The 21518-nt window shown below is 39.4% G+C and overlaps 1 protein-coding gene across 1 annotated transcript in view; it reads left to right on the top strand.

Annotated features, from left to right (window-relative positions):
• Positions 1-21518, top strand: part of alkbh8 (alkB homolog 8, tRNA methyltransferase) — a 36780-nt gene that overhangs the window by 6054 nt on the left and 9208 nt on the right. The window contains exons 5-9 of the mRNA XM_073043631.1: positions 4253-4357; positions 6622-6692; positions 15630-15736; positions 18379-18530; positions 19002-19270. Coding sequence (XP_072899732.1) covers positions 4253-4357; positions 6622-6692; positions 15630-15736; positions 18379-18530; positions 19002-19270 — 704 coding nt within the window. The remainder of the gene's footprint in view (positions 1-4252; positions 4358-6621; positions 6693-15629; positions 15737-18378; positions 18531-19001; positions 19271-21518) is intronic.

Raw genomic sequence — 21518 nt, 5'->3', positions numbered from 1 at the left:
TGAAAAGAGAGGTGATGCGCATTTTTTTCAGTTTACAAGCAGTTGTTGCTGCCTGGAATGAACTGCCAGTGATGGTAGCAGAGGCAAATAGGTAGGCACAAAGATATGAAGGGAATGGAGGGATATGGATATTGTGGAGGCTGAGGGGAATGAGTTTAATTAGGTCTCATTAACCTAACTAGTTGAGCACACACCATGTTGGGCCAAAGGGCCTGTTCCTATGCTGCTAATCTAGATTTTCTTCAAACCCTCCCCTATCCCTTTGTTCTGTAACTTGCATATTGCAGTGTTAGTGTTTTCATTGGAGGTGTTGGATTGTCTCGACACCAGTGACCCAGCATCAATCTTGGACTATGCTTTGAGTTTGCATGTTCTCCCGTCTTTGGGTTTTTCCCTGGTGCTTTGGTCGCCCCCTGCCCCAGATGGATTCCTTTTTGCATGATGTTCAATCAATGCTATTCCAGTTGGTCATTCTCCTAGCATAATTAGTTTCCCTTTTCGCTTTATTTTGTGCTAGCACTTCTTGTCTATTACTTGTTTACCAAAGGGAACAGCCTCTTCCTATATTTGATATACCTTTATCAAATACTATCCATTACCCTCCACCACCACCTATTCAATGAAAATGTTCTCAACCCCTCTTACCTGTTTTGTGACTGTGGTCCCTCATACAAGGAGCTATTCTGTGAATTTCTTGTGGATCCTCTTTACTGGCTTCACATTTTCTGTAATTAGGTGACCAGAACTGAAAACAGCTCTCCAATTGAGGTTGGACCTGTGTTTTATAAAGGTTCAGCATAATTTCCTCATATTTATGCTCGAAAGGTCAGAATAGTATATACCTTTATCATCCGTTACAAAGTCCTATGGAGGTTCTCATACACCATGTTAACTACTTTATCTTCTTCTTCCTTGAGTTTTTACGGCAGTTGGCATCCACATTGTTGCATTACTGCTATTTTCAGGATTTACTGTCTCTCATTGTCCATTCACTTGACTGCCTAAAGTCGTCTTTCCAGTCCCGTCGCCCTTTAAAAAAAAACTAAACAACCATTTCCTCCCCTGATCACTCTCCCCACATTCCAATAAACCTTTAACACTGTTCTCTACCAGTCCTATTTTGCATAATTGTTGTAGCATTTGTTGTCTTTCCTGTGCAAATTTCCTGCATGAAATAAGGATATGCTCTACTGTTTCAGTCTCCTGACATAGATCTCAGAAACCTGTCAGATGTTTATTTATGATGGCCAGAGTACCATTAAGGTTGCTGTGCCCAATTCTCAGTCTATTTATAATTACTTGCTCCTTCCGCTTTACTCCCCTACTCCTTCCCATATCTACTGTCTTCTGAATTGAATGTAAATGTCTTCCTTTTATTGCTCTATCCCAATGCTGCTGCCACTGTTGATTTATTCTTCTCCACACTATGCTCTTCCCCTCTGATTTTGATAGTTTAATATTGACCTCTACAGATCCTTTTTTGACTGCTGCTTTTGCCAGCTTATCTGCTGTCTCATTTCCCATAATACCCGAATGTGCTGGAACCCACATGAATGTGATATTTTTGCCTTGTCTAGCCAGTTTTGAATTTGCAAACAGGATTTCATAAAGCAGATTCTGGTGTCCTCTAGCTGTACCTGCCTTAATGCTTGCAAGGGCCGATACAGAATCGCTATATATCACAATATTATTACAATCAACCTGCTCACTCCGTTCTAGTGCTAACAATATGGCAAATATTTCAACTGCATAAACACTCAAGCAATCTGGCATTCTCTTGCTAATTTCCACTAAATAACTTGGCACAACAATTGCAGACCCTGTTGCACCCATTTCTGGATCCTTTGATCCATCCGTAAAAATATGTACGTCTTTATATTTACATTCCCTATACCTATGATATTCACGGAGTATATCAGCCGTTTTATTACTGCATTTAATCTTAAGCAATTCCAAATCTACAGAGGAATTTTCTAATACCCAGAAAGGTCTGACAGGCCACACCACACTTGGACAAAACTCTTTATCATATACACCCATATCTTTTGCTGTTTGGTCTCCTGTCTAGCCAAAACTTTCTTTTTGTGTCCTTTCCTTCTCCCAGCATGTGTCCAACACCCTTTTTGTAGGATGGCTATCACCATGCCTCCTTAAATTAATCCAGTAATTGGCCTCCAGCTGTTTACATCGCAGCCCCAATGGCATTTCATTTGCTTCAACTTGAAGTAGTTCAACTTCAATGATTGTGGACACTGGGGAAGTTCTAACCACTCCCAAGCACACCCTTAGAGCCCGAGCTTGTACGATATCCAGTTCTGCTAACATAGATTTTGCTGCTGACCCATATACAATACTTCCATAATCTAATCTTGATCTTATTAATGCTACATAAATATACTTCAGTGATGCAAAATCAGCAACCCATTCCAAACCAGCAAGACACCTCATGACATTTATCACATTTTTACATTTAGCAACTACATATCTAACATGTTCTCTCCATGTTAGTCTCAAGTCAAAGTGCACTCCCAAAAACCGAAAACTTTCAACTTTCTCCAGGTTACTTCCATACAGAGTCAGATTAAGTCCCCTGAGCTTTTTCCTTGTAAAGAACATGGTTTTTGTCTTCTCCACTGAAAATTTAACACCCCACTTTGTCCCCCGTTCTTCAACTTGATTAATTCCATCTTGCATTTTCATAACTATATGTTCAATATTTCTCCCTCTTTTCCACAAAGCCCCATTGTCTGCAAATGACCTCCCCACTTCCGTTGGTATATTTACAAATATATCATTTATCAAAATGGAGAATAAAGTTAGACTCACCACACTCCCCTGAGGCATCCCATTTTCTACAACATACTGGCTTGATAGCTCTGATCCTATCTTCACCTGAATAGTTCTCCCGTTTAAAAAGTCCTTAACCCAATTGAACATTGCCCCCCCATTCCCATTAAATGCAGCTTGATTAACTACTTTATCCTCAATATTATACTCACTCAGAAAAAACTTTACACCTGTACACCTCGTTAATGCAAACATCTAATCAGTGGCAGCAATTCAAGGTTCAGTTGTTGTTCAAACCAAACATCAGAATGGAGAAGAAATGTGATCTAAGTGACTTTGTCCATGGAATGATTGTTGATGCTAGATGGGGTGATTTGAGCATCTCAGAATTTGCTGATCTGATATTTTCGTGCACAGCAGAGAATGGTGTGAAAAACAAAATGCAACCAGTGAGCGGCAATTCTGTGGGTGAGAATGCCTTATTAATGAGAGAGGTCACAGGTGAATGGCCAGACTGGTTCTTATTGTCTGCCTGCACTGCACTGACCCTAACTATAATACTTCATTCTACATTGTTATTGCTATCTTAATACTCTGATGTGGTGAAATGATCTGGATTGATGGTGTGCAGAATGCAGCTTTTCACTATATTTTAGTACACATGACAATTAACAAATGTTCCACTTTGCTCTCCAATCCTCTGCACTAACCTCATATTCAAAGAGCACTGGAAGGCTCTTAGTCCCTCGAACCTTCCTTCCATACTTCAAAAATCTTAGGATGCATTCTAGGACCATGTTAAATTACTATTACAAGGAAATCTACATCAGCTATTGGAGTGGGCTTTTTTGTAAATACAAATTAAAGTTAACTGGCCAGTTATATATTGTAAGTAGAGTGAAAGAGTGTATGTTTATCTCTTGCAGTTTTGAATTTGCAGTTAAGTTAATAGGCTTTAAAACAGAAGATCTATTGAAATTTCAGAAATGGACGATTCATGATGATAAGGATAAAACTGGAGTGCATCCATCAATTCTTACAGCTTGCCCTTTGTAAAATTTGGATTTTACAAATACAGCATTGGTAATGCTTCTCCAGTATCTTGAGTTGCCTACCTTTTGTTATTGGTATACAGGAGAGGGAATTACTTCTGCCAGGTAGACCATGAGGTTCCTGATTCAGCTTCTTGACGTTGAAACTGAATACAGGTGACACTTTTAGCATAGCTTCAAGAAATGAGATACTGCCTATTTTCTAGAACTGCTGCCCCCCCCTGCCTTCCCACATAACTCGGGTTTCCTTAACTCAATGGCATGGAAGCAATAGAATCCCACACTTTTTTCCATTCCTGCCTAATGATCCTCGTTTCCTTCAGCTTCATTTTCAGCATTTGGTTTGTTCTCTTGTTGTGCGTAGTTACTGGTATTCATGCACTTTGATCATTTTTGTCTCTTTTTAATATCAGGTCTTCCTGAAATTTGCGATGACATTTTGGAGGAATCATTGGAAAAAGGCTATGTGAAATTCAAACCTGATCAGTTGACGATAAATCAGTATGAACCTGGACAAGGTGAAATATAGTGCATAAATCTACTTCATATTGTACTTTGTGCTGTTATTGAATGCATGAGCTAGGTAAATGGAAAAAGCTTGGGCTGAGAGAAACTCTTGTTAGCTAAACGTCAGTTTTGTTAACTTTAAATTGTTTCAATAGGTAATGTCAGAGAAATGTATACAATATACATCCTGAATTTATTTTTCTTTGCACACCTCCACAGAGGAGTGCCCCAAAGAATAAATGACAGTTAAACGTTAGAACCACAAAGCCCCCCACCCACGCACATGCAGCAGCAAAGCAACGCCCTCCCCACCAGCAAAAAAAGCATCGGCACCCGTCACCGTGCACTCAAGCATGCAGCAAAGCGTGAATAAAGACACAGACTTGCAGTATCCCAAAGACTACTCATTCACCTGGTATTCGACATACCACAGGCTCTTTCTCCCTAATAAGGGAAAAAGAGACGTCTCCATTTCAGAGCGAGGGGGAGACATAACAAAGCAACTCACTGATTTCTGGTATTACAAATCTGTGGCGTTGCCTTTTACAGGCTCTGTACCCAAAGAACTCGGGTCTCTGGGCACACAGCCACTATTGAACTTCTGTCTCCCACGATGCATTAGGCGGCAGTACTGGCCTCGAATCCCCTGCCTTCAGAGCCACGAAAATCCGGCACCCTGAAGGCGCGTTAGTCTGCCTGGCCGCATCCTTGGCATATCGAAAAGCGGCTGGTTTTGAGGTCCGGAGATCAGATCCCATTTCCTCAAAGAAAAGAAGTCTGCGTGTAACTCTAGGTTAAGGTCTTCAAAAGAACCTTGCAAAGGAAAAAAAGAGATATCGAAAATAGAAATAGAACTGTTTCCTAGGATGCAAGCAAAGGAGTTGCTGCTAGGCACCATCGTCTTCCTAAACTCCGTCCATGCAATTGTGTGCTTAATTCATATTGCAGTGGTCATGATTTTGTTTCCACCTTGTACACATGTAAATTTAAAAATTTTGGAGATTTTTAAAATAATTAGAAAAATAAAAATAAATATACATTGTGTTGGTATTCCACACAATATTTCAGGGAATTCTTATTTTGGGATTATACTCCATTGGTATTGTGGTTAATTTATTAAGTTTAGTCACCTTCGCAAAATTAGACTCATCCAGTTGCAGTATTTATGGAGGAATCTCTCTGCTACCTGCTGCATAGGAAGTCATAATAGAGGTTGTCCTCAAAAGCTGCTTCACTATATGACAGTTCCCATAAAAAGTAACATTGTAAAAGTGCAAGTGTAAAAGTCAAAATTGTTTGAATGTCAAGAGGTAAGAGATCCTTTTGAAATTTGGTTGCCATTAAAAATTCATCTCTGTGCCTACTCTGTGATGACATCAGTGTTACTAAAGAATTCAGCACCGATTTAATCCCATTGTGCACAGGGCAAGCAAGCCTGTAGTCTTAGTCAAACCCACTTCTTGATCTTCCTTGCCATATTGTTCACCTCCAACAAAATCTCCACTGGAGTAGAGCAAATCCGCAGTCATATGGGAATCCATCTCTCCCGCCTTCAGTTGAGCTGTAGTTTGAAGGTCAGGATGTAAGATCAGGAACTAAGCTCATGGTCTACAGGGCAAACCTGATTCCTGGTGTGCTTCAGTCATGGGTGCTATTGACAGCAGGAATCTCAAGACACTAAAGATTTATTATTGATGTTGTTTTCACAGAATAAGCAGGTCAATACGATAAGCAGACCATTGTCAATATTTTCCGAAATTGACATTCCCAGCATCAACACTTTTAACACCACTTGACCGAATCAACATGCTTGAGGCATGATCTGAAATCATGGATTCCATCCTCCATTACATTTGGACATTTAAAGGAGGATAGAGAATTGCTCAAAATCTTCTTGAGGGATTGTGCAGGGGTGAGAGGGAGGGAGTGTAACATTAGCATAGAACTCCTGTCTTGCAATAATTAAAAATAGAGAAAGTGCGTACAAGAAATCAGAAAACACCAGGTCTTTTCAGGAGCATGTAGAAAGCACAGAGAACCTTGCAAACAGCTCATCGTCCTGCCACATCCTACTCTACTTCTGGCAGTCTATAGATTTTCCTCCATAGGAATCTTCCTAACAGCATAACAATCGAGTGGAAGCAGACTATCTTCAATGAGTGCCTGGCTAAAAAAAAAGAAAATGTGTTGTGTATAATACAGGATATGTGATTTAATTTTGATTTTTTTTTAAAATCGAGCAACACTAATATTTGTGTTTTGCACTTTCGGTCAGGAATTCCACCTCACATTGATACTCATTCACCATTTGAGGATGGGATTATCTGCCTGAGCCTTGGAGCAGAGGTAAATTTAGGCTTGTATCAGAACTGGTAGAAACTATTTGATTTCTGAATTTTAAAGAGAATATCTAACAGGACAGAGTTAAATACACTGGAAATATTTTATTTCCAGCATTTATTTTGATCTATAACTGGCAAAATGATTCATTTTTACTCAGTGATGGTGTGTGTTTTTTTTTTAACAGTAGACTTGTTTATATCTGAACTTTTGAGTTTAACCGATTTTTCTATTTTTCATTTTCTGTTTTACACTGCCCTTAATTTTAAGGTTCTGCTTTTAGTTATGGTTGGGGTGCAAATAGGCAAGCATAATTAATATTAGGCAAATCTGCAAAAGACCCAATGCCACAGTGTAATGTACATATCAACATTTAATCAGATTGCCGAAGAAAATGAAATGAGATTCCCTGTACGTTCATTCTCTTCTGTTTTACTTTATTTGGTTTACAGTTTTTTGTACTTATGGCATAACATCTAATATTTATTGGAGTCTAACTAGAACAATTTGATTTGTGTATCATCATAAGAACAGATTGGGTTTGAAGATTACTTGTTCATGTTCACAATTGATAAGGCACTTGTTCTATGAGTAAACGTGGATCTCTTGTCCTCAAATATTGATAGTCAAGTTGAGGAATTAGATGTTGAGTACATCTGTTCCACTGTCTGATGAATGTTGGGGAGCTGTTTTTCTCAAGTTACTTGTGCTTCCATTGGGACTTGCAACACTCTCAGCTTGCAGGGCTGTTTGCCTTTTCATGTACTTACTGACGCTGCAATGCTCTGACCCTTATCGGTTCTTTAGCTCTCTGACAATAGTGAATACTGAAGGAATATACTTGGGTATGCACACAGAAACAAGTAAACTATCAATTGTTTAATCTCTTCATGTTAAAATTGGCATATATATTAATACATGGACATGATCAATAGTTGACTGTCATTGATAAGGCAAATGAGTGGAACTGAATGTCAGGACACAGGATAGTGCATTATTTAATACACTCCTGTCTGCTTTAGTCATATCCAACTGTGCAATGGATGACTGCACTCCTTTTGCCTTTCCATTGGTACATTACAAACAATTCATTTGAGCAAATCATTCTTAAATCCAATTCTCAACCTTGCCACAGAATGTTACTAATTTCAATTAAATGCAAGTTTGAATATTTCAAGATAAAACCTTTGTGCCTGCACTCTTACATAATTCATTAAGGTTAGATGTCTTGCTTCCTGTAAGCTCTGTGACTGCCTACAATATATAAGGCATGAAATATTGATTTTAGGTTTAAAGCCTTAAGGAGCATTAGAGGAACACATTTCATATGGCAAGGGGTTAGAGGAAGAATTAGTAGAAGTAACTAAGGAGGAAATTTGAACACAAGAAAAACCTTTCTAGTTGAGATAGTAGCTCTGCAGAGAGAAAAAATTTGAATGAATAACCTTTATAACAACTGTTTTTCACTCTCTACAGACACTATCTAAGCTGTCCATTTTTTTAGTTTTATGGGCGTATTTTATCAAACTGTTGCTACTCCATGTCATAGAGTGAATGGAATGTCAATGGAAACAAGTCCTTCGAGCTAACTTGTGCATGCCAACCAAGTTGCTTACTGGCCTTAGTCCTATTTCCTGCCGTTTGAACTATATCCATTGATGCTTTTTCCATTCATGTATCTGTTTAAATGTCTTTTAAACATTGTAATTGTACCCACCTCTACCACATCCATATACCTTTGTTCCATGTAGCTTGTTCCATATACCCATCACCTCTGTATGGAGAAAGCTAGCCCTCAGCTCCAATTTAAATCTTTCTCTTCCCACCTTAAACTCAAGCTCAAAGATTTAGACTCCCCTACTTGGGACAAAAACTATGATCATTCATCTTGTCAGTGCCACTCATGATTTGATAAGACTCAATATGGTCCCCCTTAAGCTTTCTTTGCTCAAAAGAATTCCTTGCCTATTAAGTCATTAAAACCTATCTGGATGAGTGTGTGCCTATGAGAATTTGCTGTACATACCCAAATCAAAAGACTTGGATGAACCGGGAGGTTTGTCCTCTACTGAGGGCTAGATCTGTGCATTCAAGTCTGGTGACTGAGGACTATACTAGAAAACCTGGAGCGACTTGCAGAGAGCTATCTCAAGAGCAAAGGAACAGTTCCGAATGAGGTTGGATGCAGAACTGGATACACATTAACCCTGGTAGGGTTTACAGGCCATTATTTCCTACAAAGTGAAACCTACCACCATGAATGGCAGTCATACTTATTCCCATATGAGCTCAACACCTTTTATGCATGCTTTGAAAGGCAGAATAACCCTAAAGTTTTGAGGATCCCTGCAGCACCCAGTGACCATGTGATCTCTGTCTCGGAGGATGTAAGACTGTCTTTCAGAGGATGAACACTCGCAAGGCAACAGACCCTAATGCCTGTTAGGGCTCTGAAAACAATCAACACTGGTGCACCTCAGGGATGTGTGCTGAGCCCAATGCTCTACTCTCTCAACACCCATGACTGTGAGGCTAGGCACAGCTCACAGGCCATATATAAATTTGCTGATGACTCAACTATTGTTGGCAGAAATTCGGATGGTGATGAGAGATTGTACAGGAGTGAGATATATCAGCTAGTTGAGTTGTGTCATGACAACAACCTTGCACTCAAAGTCAGTAAGACCAAAGAACTTATTGTGGACTTCAGCAAGGGTAAGATGAGGGAACACACACCAGTCTTCATAGAGGGATCAGAAGTAGAAAGAGTGAGGAATTTCAGGTTCCTGGGTGTCAACACCTCTGAGACTCTATCCTGGGCCCAACATATTGATGCAGCTGCAAAGAAGGCACGACAGTGACTATATTTCATTAGAGTTTGAGATTTTTAATGTCATCAAAGACATTCGTAAATTTCTACAGATATGCTGTGGAGAGCATTCTAACTGGCTGTATTACTGTCTGGTACGGGGAGAGCTACTGCACAGGATCAAAATAATGGCATACCAGGCCAAGTACTAAAGGTCTGTGCGGATCAGCTTGCTGTTGAATTTACGGACACATTCAATCTCTCACTTCTGTGATCTGAGGTTCCCACATACTTCAGAAAGTCATCTATGCCCAAGAAGAGTATGGTGACCTACAGTCCAGTGGCCCTTAAATCAATCATAACGAAATGAGAAGTTGGTTATGGTGCAAATCACCTCCTGCCTCAGATGACCTGGATCTGCACAATTTGCTTACTGCCACAACGGGTCAACAGCAAATGTAATTTCTCTGGCTCTTCACAATGCTCTCAACACCTGGGCAATTGTAACACATACATTAAGCTGCAGTTTATCAATTACAGCTTGGCGTTCAAAACAGTCATCCTATCCAAGCTCATCATCAAGCTTCAAGACTTGGACCTATACCTTCGTCTGCAATTGTACACTTAACTTCAGGAGATACTGTCTCAAGAAGGAACATCCATTCATCAAAGATACCTTCCATTCATGTCATACCATCTTTTAATGGATACCATCGGGCAGGAGGTACAAAAGTCCCACACCACCACGTTCAAGAACAGCTTCAAGCCTTAAACCATTTGGTTCCTGAACTAACCAGGAAAACCCTATTCACTACAATTTATCAACACTGACCACTTTGATCAACTTGTGTTAAAATGAACTTAATTGTTTTAATTTTTTCTTGTAAAAATTGTGTATAATTTATATTTAATTTGACTTTAACCAAGTTTAATCCTAAAATGGAGGAAAATCTGAGGCATTTGCTCATCTTATTTAAATAAGTAAATTGTCTCCCAGTAGCAGTATGTTTGCTCAAAATTCTTTGCCTCTGTTTATACAGTAAGGAGGAAGCTTAGAAATGTTTGGTTTCAAGTTTGAAATCTTCAACATTTAAACAATCCCTCTTTAAAACTATAAATTTCCTTTATATGCTCCTCATTGAGTGCTGGTATTGGCTTGTCTTTCACATTTCATGTTTACAAAAGAATAAACTTGTTTATCCATATTCATTCCATCATCCATCACTTCATCCATATCCTTATATACTTGGGTGATTCAAGAACTCATTCAGACAATTATCAAATGTCAGTGAAATCATTTCCTCCACTCCTGAAGGCAGTGTATTATGGCTGCTGACTGCTTTCTCATGCACATCAAAATAAGAGGGTGTTAATAAAGGGATGTTGGCTTTTTGGACCAACTAAGTTTTTAAGTTCATAAGGGTGGGTGGAAAAGCAATCTTGTAGACGGAAATCTTTGGGTAGACTAAGCTTGGGGGGAGGATGGAATGGAAGAGCAATATATAAAATTGAACAACTTTTTCAATCATAAGTGAGATGTAGTGAGTTATTAGAATGTTGGCATTTGTGATGTTGAACAAGATAATTGGCAGCTGAAAATGGAAGCCTTAAGTCCAATTGAGTGTATTTATGGACGATTTTTAAATTCACAACTTTAAAAGCAAACCTATTTGCTGCAACACACACAAAATGCTGGATGTACTCAGCAAGCCAGGCGACTGTAGTTATTTCCATAGATGCTACCTGGCCTGCTGAGTCCCTCCAGCATTTTGTGTGTGTTGCTCCGATTTCCAGTATTCCAGATTTTCTCTTGTTTGCTATTTGCTGCAGATAATGTACAATATTGTCAGTGTATTTTCTAATGTTTGGTCTATTTGAGTTTTTGTTTGTATTGTTGTGATATTTTCTAGTTAGAATTTGCTTGGAAGTGTTTGGAATTCTGTACGGAACTGTCAGTATTTATCACAAATGCAACCACATTTGCTTGGAATATCCCAACTACTCTCTAATGTTAGACATGCTGGGGAATCTTGTCATTGAATTGTGCTAATTTAAATGTGACACATCAGGGGATGCTTGCCAAGTCAGGTAGCAGTAAGCATACCGGTCTCTAGCGATGGACTCTGACCCTGTGTCACTTAGCATTTTCTCATGGTATTATTTACAATGTTCCTTAAGGTTGTTTTAGCTGGAGCAGATAATGGAAATAAGCTCCCACTACCTCTTAAATGCTCTCAATGGCCTATGCCTTAAATACCCTCTAACAACCAAGTCAGCTCCTGGCTTTCATGCATGACTTGGCTACTAAGCCTGGTGAAACTGTTTCTGCCAACAGAAGAGGCAAAGGCAGGTTATTGGCACCTTAAAACCAGTCACTTTGGGCAGATGGGGCTCATCAGCTGTGGTTGGGAGCTCATCTAGAAGGAGGAAAATTCTGATCTCAAACCTCCACTGCCTTGTGGCTTACCCACTCATGGGGAAAACTTTTGGAGTAAACCCTCATGGAGGGGGGTGGGAATCCAGAACTGGAGTCCCTAAGGCAGTCCTAAGTTGAGTTCAATGTTGACTGATGACTCCTTCAATGCTGCTGGTACCAAACTGCATCGGTCTCTGCCAATCATTTGGATTCATCAGATACGTGGAGAGGGGGAGCTTGCAACATAGGCAACAGCTTGTCTTGCCCTGGGCTGTGCATCTGGACAGCTAGGACGTAATATCCATAGTTGACCCTGACCAATGGAAACCTCAGAATTTACAATGGGGTTAGTTTTGGGATAAGGGGAGGTATGGATTATTGGTTGGATTATTAGGCTGATTTATGGTTTAGTTTTCTTTTGGTTTAATTGGGAAATGGAGAATAGAAGATGGCCCTTTTAACTGGTATCTTGATTGACAAGGTAAGTAATAATGACTCTAATCTAAAAGAAAACTTAAAGAATGTTAGTGACCCATAATTCTGGTAGAGTTTACTTTTTAATCTAAACAGTAATAATTAGTTTTCAGTGAAGTATGTTTAATGGAATACTTCTTGATTTTCAAATTCCAGATGCAATTTATCTTTTCATTAATGTGAATAACGGAGTTTCTTTTAATGGCAAGAGTTTTGGAATACAGTGGATTCTGGCTAACTAGTCATCAGTTAATCAGGGCAGCTGCTTATTTGGGACAACTCTGAAAGAACAAAAACTAATCAAGATATTCTTTTTTTAATTCTCTGCCAATTCAGTACTGGGATTAAAATGAGGGGATAGTAGTAACTAAGTATTTAACTAGAGACAATCTAATATTGTCATTCTAAGATCTTCACTGTCAGTCTTTCTACTAAATAGCTTTGTATATTATGATAGTTTTTTGTGTTAACTGATTACCTTGTAAGTATTGATGCTAGATTTGACTGCAATTTGAATGGAGATGCTAATTTATTTGAACCTGCTGATGCATGAAGTTACTGCAGTAATATCTCCAGATGGTGCTGTAGAATAGAATTGGGAAAAAATGGTTTCTGTCAAAAGGTAGATACCTTTCATAATTTGGCATTGTTTTGCTGATTTCCGCATAATTGCTATATAAGCAACCCTGAAGTAAGGTGTTGCATTCCTAGAAAACCATCCATCTTGCAAATTTCTGTAGCTTGAAGCAGTGTCATCTGTGAATGTGTCAAGAAATGAGAGTTGAAACACAATACATTTTGTTTAGTTCATTTTTTCCACATAAATTCTGTGAAGAGTAAATCTTCAGTATCTCATATTTTTGTTTAATGATTTGTGAATTCTGTGAGGAGGAATTCCTATTATGCAAATAACTGCAATGCACCAGTATTGTTCAAGATGCACAACACATATTTCTAATGTACAGCAGTTGTTCCAATGACTACAGTAGGAGCCTGTAAAGTATATCCCGGAACGGATGATCTTCAGTTAAGATGAGCATTCTGTTATGCCTTGTTGTAGTAAAGTAGAGATTGCATGTCATATGTTGTATCCTTTAGGATTTTCCAAGGTAGTCAATAGGCAATACATCTACTGTTTTATAGGCAGCTCATTGTGCATGGTAAGGTTCTGTAAACATACATTATGATTAGCTATGTTGGTGTGAATAAATTATGAACTGACTTCCAGAAGCTTCACCTATTATACATTGTGCTATATGTTCTTTTATATCCAAACTAAGCAAAAGTTAAAGCTGGAATTGGGCTAAATGTGGTTACGCATGTGTATTGGGTGAAACCTACTCAATTTATAGTTAAGTTTTCTCCCATTGTATTTTTGGGAGCAGAGAGGGTGAAGACGGAGACTGAATTTGAATCATGTTCTATATTAGGTCCAAAGGTTTTAAGAAAAAGTGTGCCTTTTTTTAAAAATAAGGTATACTTTTGAAACTAAAAGTTGTAATGTTGGGCTCTACAGATACATCTTGACTTTTCATTATACCAAAGTTTTTGGATAAATAAATATTGTCTCTTATTCCTGGTCCAAAATGCAGGCTGTTAACAGCACATTGTCTGTAATACTTTGAAAATTATCCAATTTCCAGCATGGGTACTATTAATGCATGGATTTTCAATTTGAATATTTCTGCTTTGAAAACAGAGAAAATCATATAACCATATGACCATGTAACAATTACAGCATGGGAACAGGCCATCTCGGCCCTTCTAGTCCGTGCCAAACAGAGGCCGAAAATCAGGGATATAAGAAGAAAGCATTTTATCAAGGTTTACCTTGAACAACTGGTCTTTTCCCTTCATATACACACAAATTGCTGTTGAAATACATATGTGGTAATGAGAGGCCTCTATTGGTTGACCATGGATGTTGCTTCCTAGCTGTCTAGATAGCATGCCTGGGCAATACAATGTGGAGAGCAGGCTGTTGCCCTTGTAGCAAGCCACCCTCTCCGTGCATCTGAAGAACCCAAAGGACTGACAGAGACAGATACAGTTTTGCACCAGTAGCGTCACAGGAGTTGCCAGTCACCGTTGAACTCAATGTGGGACTGCCTTAGGGACTCCAGCTCCAGATTTTTCCCTCAGGATTTGCTCCCATAGCCTTCCCTATGAGTTAGTATATCTGCAAGATTTGAGATCAGAGTTTTCCTTCTGGAAGAGCTGCCAATTATGGCTGACGAGCTCCATCTGCCCAAAGCGACTGGTTTTAAGGTGCCAGTAACCCGCCTTTGCCCCTTCTCCTGTCAGTAGCAGTGGTTCCATTGGGCTTAGTAGCTCAGCCTCCTGCAAAGTTCAGGAGCTGGTCTTGGTTGTTGGAGGCTATTTCAGGCACAGGTCTTTAGGAGCAGTTAATAGGTAGTGGGAGCTTGTCTCCATTACCACCCCCAGCTATAACAACTTTAAGGAAGCACATGTATGGTATTCAACGTAATATATCAGGACCACAAGATATTTGGATTGATCTAAGTCAAGACTAATTTTAATTTGGATTATTCTTTTCCTTATTACATTAAAGAATTTGGGAGAATTAGGGAATTCAGAACTAGGGGACACAGATGGGGGTGAGAGGTGAAAGATTTAGAAGGAACTTGAAGGGCAACTTTCTTCAGAGGCTGGATGTAGAGAGGAAATCTTGAGGCAAGTACAATAGTAGATTTTAAGAAACACTTGCACAATTACATAGAAGGGTAGGGTTAGAGGGATATGGGCCAAAGGTAGGAGATTGGGACTGCTGAGTGGGCATCATCGTCAGCATGACTTATTTGGGCCGAAGAGGACTGTATCAGTTTTTTGTTCTTCTATGACTCTGACTCTTTGAGGAATATGTGTGCATTACTTGTGTGGATAGGTTAACGTTAGTTGTAGCTTGGGTATCAGGACTAGATTTGCTGACATTGTTTCAGTACTGAACATGTATGAATTAGGAACCATTGTAACTTGCTAGGACCCTCAAACCTGCTGTGCATTCAATTAGCTCATGGTTGATATGATTGTAAGCTCAATTCTGCTTTCCTGTCTACTCCTTTTCACTCTCTTAAGAATCTACCTCTAATTAAAAAAAAAAATCAAGTACTATCACTACCCTTTAAGGAAAAGCTCCTTTGACTTTTCATTTGGTGCACATATTTTTTTAGCTTTAAATTAGTTACTTTGGACTTAACACAATTATTTGTGTTGGAACCTCTAGACTGTGATGGAGTTTCGGCACCCAGCAGGCCATAGCGTTCCAGTGATGTTACCTCGTCGCAGTTTGCTGGTCATGACTGGTGAATCCAGATATCTTTGGAGTCATGGGTGAGTGATGAACATAACTCTTACATGAATCTCAAAACAAATGGCTGAAAAAAAATCTGAGATGTATGAAGTTTTGAAGAAAAATTAACGGGGGATTTTAAAGAGAATTGCTCTTGCTGTATTATACCATGCCAACTAGCTCCAGGTCCTTGTTGCCTCTTTGGCTCAGAACATAACTGTAGAGAATGATATTCATGATTTTTCATAAGGTAAAAAGAAAGGCACTGAATGTGGAAAGACACTTAAAAGACACTTATATTGGGCACATAAACAGGAGGACAGATTATCCTTTGTTACAGCTGAACTTGTTGCTGAGAATGTTTTAGATGCTAACCTAACTTTGAAAGAAATGATGAAAATTTGTGTATGATTTAAATTTCATTTGAATGTATTTTCTTAGCTATTGCACTGGTTATGATGAAGCAGTGGCATTGTAAATTCAGTGACATTTCTAATGTAGACTGCAGAATGATTTAAATGGAATTTAAAAAGCCATTCAAAGTTGAGCAGAAGTAGATGAATGTTGGTACCATATCAGGAAATTGTGGATATATGTTCATATTAACCTTTTTTCTTAAAAAAAAAGGGAGGAGAAGTGTTGGGGCAAAATTTACTAGATACTGCAGGACTGCAGTGTCGGTCTGTCTGGTGCCAGCATGAATAGAGGAACAGCTGACAGGCAGGAGGCAGCTAGTGGGAATAAAGGGGCCTTTTCTGGTTGGTTGCTGGTGACTTGTGGTGTTCTTCAGGAGTCGGTACTGGGACCACTACTTTTCACATTGTTTGCCAATGATTTCAGTAATGGAATTGATGGCTTTGTGGCAAAGTTTGCGGATGATACGAAGATGAGAGGAGGGGTAGGTAGTGCTGAGGAAGCAATGTGATTGCAGCAGGACTTGGACAAATTGGAAGAATGGGCAAAAAAGTGGCAGATGGAATAGTGTTAGGAAATGTACAATAATGCATTTTAGTAAAAGGAACAATAGCGTGGACTAATATCTAAATGGGAGAAGGTTCAAACATCTGAGGCTCAGAGGGACTTATGAGTCCTTGTGCAAGACTTCCAGAAGGTTAATTTACAAGTTGAGTGTGTAGTGAAGAAGGCAAATGCAATATTGGCATTTATTTCAAGGGGAATAGAATATAAAAGCAAGGAGATAATGCTGAGCCTTTATAAGACACCTAGTAAGGATGCACTTGGAGTATTGCCAACAGTTCTGGGCCTCAAATTTCAGAAAGGATGTGTTGTCATTGGAGAGAGTCCAGTTGAGATTCACGAGGATGATTCTAGGAATGAAGGGGTTAACATTATGAGGAGTGTGTGGCATATTTAGGTGTGTACTCACTGGAATTTAGTAGAATGCACTGGGGATCTCATTGAAACCTACCAAATGTTGAAAGGACCAGATAGGGTGGATGTGGAGAGGATTTTTCTTATGGTGAGTGTATCCAGAACTGGAGGGCACAGCCTCAAAATTGAGGGGCAACCTTTTAGAGCAGAGGTAAGGAGAAATTTTTGAGCCAGAGAGTACTGAATCTGTGGAATGTTATGCCACAGCCTGTGGTGGAGGCAAAGTCCATGGGTATATTTAAGAAGGAAGTTGATAGTTTCTTTATCGGTCAGGGCATCAAAGGATATGGTGAGAAGGCAGGTGTGTGGAGTTGAGTGGAATCCGGGATCAGCCATGATGGAATGGCAGAGCAGACTCGATGGACTGAATGGCCTAATTTTGCTGCTACGTCTTGTGCCTTATTTGGATTTTGCTGGGAGTCGGGGAGACTGCAGCCGTATAAGGGAAGCAAATGGCTGAGTTCTGTGGGACTTCAATGCCAGTCTGGCTGGCTTCTTGTCTGGATTTTGCCAGTAGTTGGAGAAGTCACTGGGATGTAAGGGGACAAGTTTGTTGGGTTCTTCGGGACTGTAGTTTTAGTGGCTGGTTTCTTATTTGGATTCTGTCAGTGGTCCAGTAAGCTGCAGTAGTGTAAGGGCGCCAGTTTTTCTAGGTTCTGTGGCATTGCAGGCCCAGTCTAACGGGTAGCTGGGTTGCATTTTCCAGGTAGGCAGAGAAGGGGTAGGAGTGTCAGGGGCGGAATTTACCGGGTGCTACCAGGCTGTCGAGTGGATCTGGCAGGTGGCTGAGTGGGATTTTGCTGGAAGTCTGAGACGGGGTAGGAGGGGGCGAATTTGCCAGTTACTGGGGGGCTGCAGAGTGGGTCGGGATTCGTTGGATTTTGGCAGCTGGGATAATAAATTTAGAGATGGGTAATAAAACATCCATTATGAAATGGTGGAGCAGACTCTGGACTGAATGGCCTAATTCTGCTCCTACATCTTGTGGTCTTGCATTTATTCCCAATTTGCTTGTACCATTAGCAGTATCATTAGAGAAAATTTAGCACAGGAAGTCTAATAAACAAAACTGCAGTTATTTATCTTGTCATTACAACTGCCATTCGACAAGATAAATTGTTGTTTATACCTTTGTTCACTATTTATTTTATGCCTAGGCCAACTTGTGGATGAAAAGTTTACTCTTTTTATTAGTTATTAGCTATAGTGGGTTTATCTATATTTCAGAGACTTGGAAAATTATGTAAAGGGTCAGACAACAACCAAAGAATCATTGTTTTTTATTTAATAGAATTACTCCTCGGAAGTTTGATGTGGTGCCAGCTTCAGATATGCAAAAGACTGGAACTATCAGTGGCGATGTTAGCAACTTGACCTTGAATAAAAGGGGAACAAGGACCAGTTTTACTTTCCGAAAAGTCAGGAAGAAACCATGTGATTGTCGTAAGTTTGTATATCTTTTCCAAGTTTGTTTTATTGAGATACAAGTACGGTTAGGCCCCTCCAGCCCTTTGAGTCACTCTGCCCAGCAACTCCCAATTTAACCATAGCTTAATCATGTGACAATTTACAATGACCAATTAACCTACCAACTGGTACATTTTTGGACTGCGGGAGGAAACTGGATTGTCAGAGGGAGAATGTACAAACTCCTTACAGGCAGCAGCAGGAATAAAACCCAGGTTGCTGGTACTGTAAAGCATTGTGCTAACCACTACGCCACTGTGCTGCCTGTGTTTGAAAATAAAACTGTGCTCAACTTCAGAGAAACTTGTAATGCCATGTTTTGTTTGGAACTATATTCATTACAATACCTGAAAAATACAGAAGTTTTACATTTGCAATTTGTTTTTTTTCTTATGTAAATTTCCATTCATATAATGAGAAAAAGTTGTGTTCTGCTCATTTCTACAGCTTACCGAGAAGTTTGTGACAGTCAAAATGGTTGCAAAAGCACAGATCCCCCTCCCTCTATTCCAGTCACTGATGGAGATGCCTCAAAGCTGGAACACAAGTACGTGCATGATGTCTATGATGAGATCGCTGGCCATTTCAGCAATACTAGGCACACCCCTTGGCCAAAGGTGGTTGAATTTCTCAAAACACTCCCAGATGGAGCATTGGTGGCTGATGTTGGTTGTGGAAATGGCAAATACTTGAGCATTAACAAGGACTTGTTTATGGTAAATATATATACTTATTTATCTTATAAAATGTGAGATATATAACTATTGTGTTTAATGTAAAGTTGTATTCTGTTCATTCATTGAAATGTCACTTTTTTTTCATTTCTCATTTTCTTTGCCTTCAAACCACACATTTAAATTTGCTCCTTGCCCCTTTCAAACTTCTCAAACCACATTCATAGCCTTCTCAGTGGCCATGCCACCTTGAAATGATTTCTGACCTTTAAGGGCTTTTTCTGATTACTTGCTGTTTTTCTTTACCATATGCATTTCTTTCTATCTTCGATACACATTAATTACAGTCTGCTCCAGATTTATGACTACCATGCCTATGCTGTAGAATTCTGTCCTCATTGCTGCATTAGTGTTCCAATAATTCATCCTCCAATCAAACTGTTGGTCATTTGTCCTAGCATTTTCCTTTGTAGCCTACTGTTGATTCTTTAAACAATGCTTCTATGAAGCATTTTGGGATGTTTTTGCAAAGTTAAGGGTTGATGTATTTGCAGGTTAAGTTAATGTAATACAACTAGCTATAAAGAGCAATGACAGTTTTGATGTTATATCTACACCTATCAGTGCAAATTGTGTGAGTTTCTATTCATTTCTTGTGGAATTCCATTCAGAAAATCAGAAGCAGATTGCCTACCACTCACTTTTCATTACCTGACTTATTGTAAAATTTACTTAAACTTTATTGATGCCAGTTTCCTTACTCTTAATCCTTGCAGGCTATGTCCAAGTTCAGCTAATAAGCATGAACATTGATACCAGTTTAAAAACTAGATAAATGTGCAAATTGAAAGATTGACACAAATCTATTATCTATAAAGATTTAAGAGAAAAGCATATTGAAGTGATCTTCCCGAATAAATAATTCACTGGCTGGCTGTTTGTCAGGGTAATATAGCATGAATACAGGCTCTTCAGCCCAATAAGTCTGTGTTGACCATTTTGCACGCCCAATCAATCCCAATTTCCTGTGTTCAACGCATATTCCTCGAAGCTCTATCCCTCCATGTCCCTGTCCAAGTGCTTCTTAAATGATACTATTGTACTTCTCTCAGTCACTCTCTCTCTCTGGCAGCTTGTTCATATGCTCACCACCCAGTGAGTGGAAAAAGTTGTCCCTCAGGTTCCTTTTAAATCTTTCCCCTCTCACCCCAAATTTATGCCCCTTAATTTTGGACTGTCTACGCTAGGGAAAAGACTGTTACCATCCACCTTACTTGTGCCTTTCATGATTTAAAACATTTCTGTAAAATATGCATACCACTAATTACCAGCTCTATTCCAAGCAACCCTCTTCAGTCATGATCCTCTGCTTCCTGCTTGGAGCCAATTTTGAATCCACCTAATTAGCACTCCCTGGATTCCATGGGACATTACATTCCAGACCAACCTGTCATGCAGGACATTATTAAAGGCCTTGCTAAAATCCACCCACTGCCTTTTCTCCATTTCAACTATTTTTCACTGCTCTCAACGCTTGCTCTGGGCCCTAGCTCTAATAACCAAAGGTGTTGATATGAATGAACATGGCATACTCATTTGAGGCTGATTTTCCACCCCCCCTTCACCACTCCCAATTCCCAACTGCTTCCACCAACTAAATTTAAAGGGTACTAGTCCATGTTAAAGGTTGTTTAATGTTAGAATCATCCATGTCCATAACTATTTGTATGTTCTCTGGAATTTGAAATAATTATAAAATATTTAAATCCTTGGTGTTCAGTCAAAATCAGATTGAATATCACCAGCTTATGTTGTAAAATTTGGTAACTTAGTGGCAGAGTGCAATGCATGATAATATTAAAAAATAAATACGCAAATCAATTACAGTATGTGTACATTAAATAGTTAAATTAAAAATAGTGTAGAAACAGAAATAATAAAAAAGTGAGGTGGTGTCCATGGGTTCAATGTTCATTTAGGAATCGGATGGCAGAGGGGAAGAATCTATTCCTGAATCACTGAGTGTGTGTGCCTTTAGGCTTCTGTACTTCCTTCCTGATATTAACAGTGAGAAGCAGGCCTGTCCTGGGTAATGGGAGTCCTTAATAATGGATGCCGCCTTTCTGAGACACCGCTCCTTGAAGATGTCTTGGATAATATGAAGGCTGGTACTCAAGATGGAGCTGACCAATTATACAGTTTTCTATAGCTTTTGATTCTGTGCAGTAGCCCCCCCCCCCCCCCCCCCACAATACCAGACAGTGATGCAACCTGTCAGAATGTTCTTCAT

This window comes from Hemitrygon akajei, chromosome 4, assembly GCF_048418815.1.
Source record: "Hemitrygon akajei chromosome 4, sHemAka1.3, whole genome shotgun sequence".
Taxonomy (NCBI): domain Eukaryota; kingdom Metazoa; phylum Chordata; class Chondrichthyes; order Myliobatiformes; family Dasyatidae; genus Hemitrygon; species Hemitrygon akajei.
The sequence above is the reverse complement of the archived record's forward strand: the minus strand, read 5'-3'. Positions and strand labels throughout refer to the sequence as shown.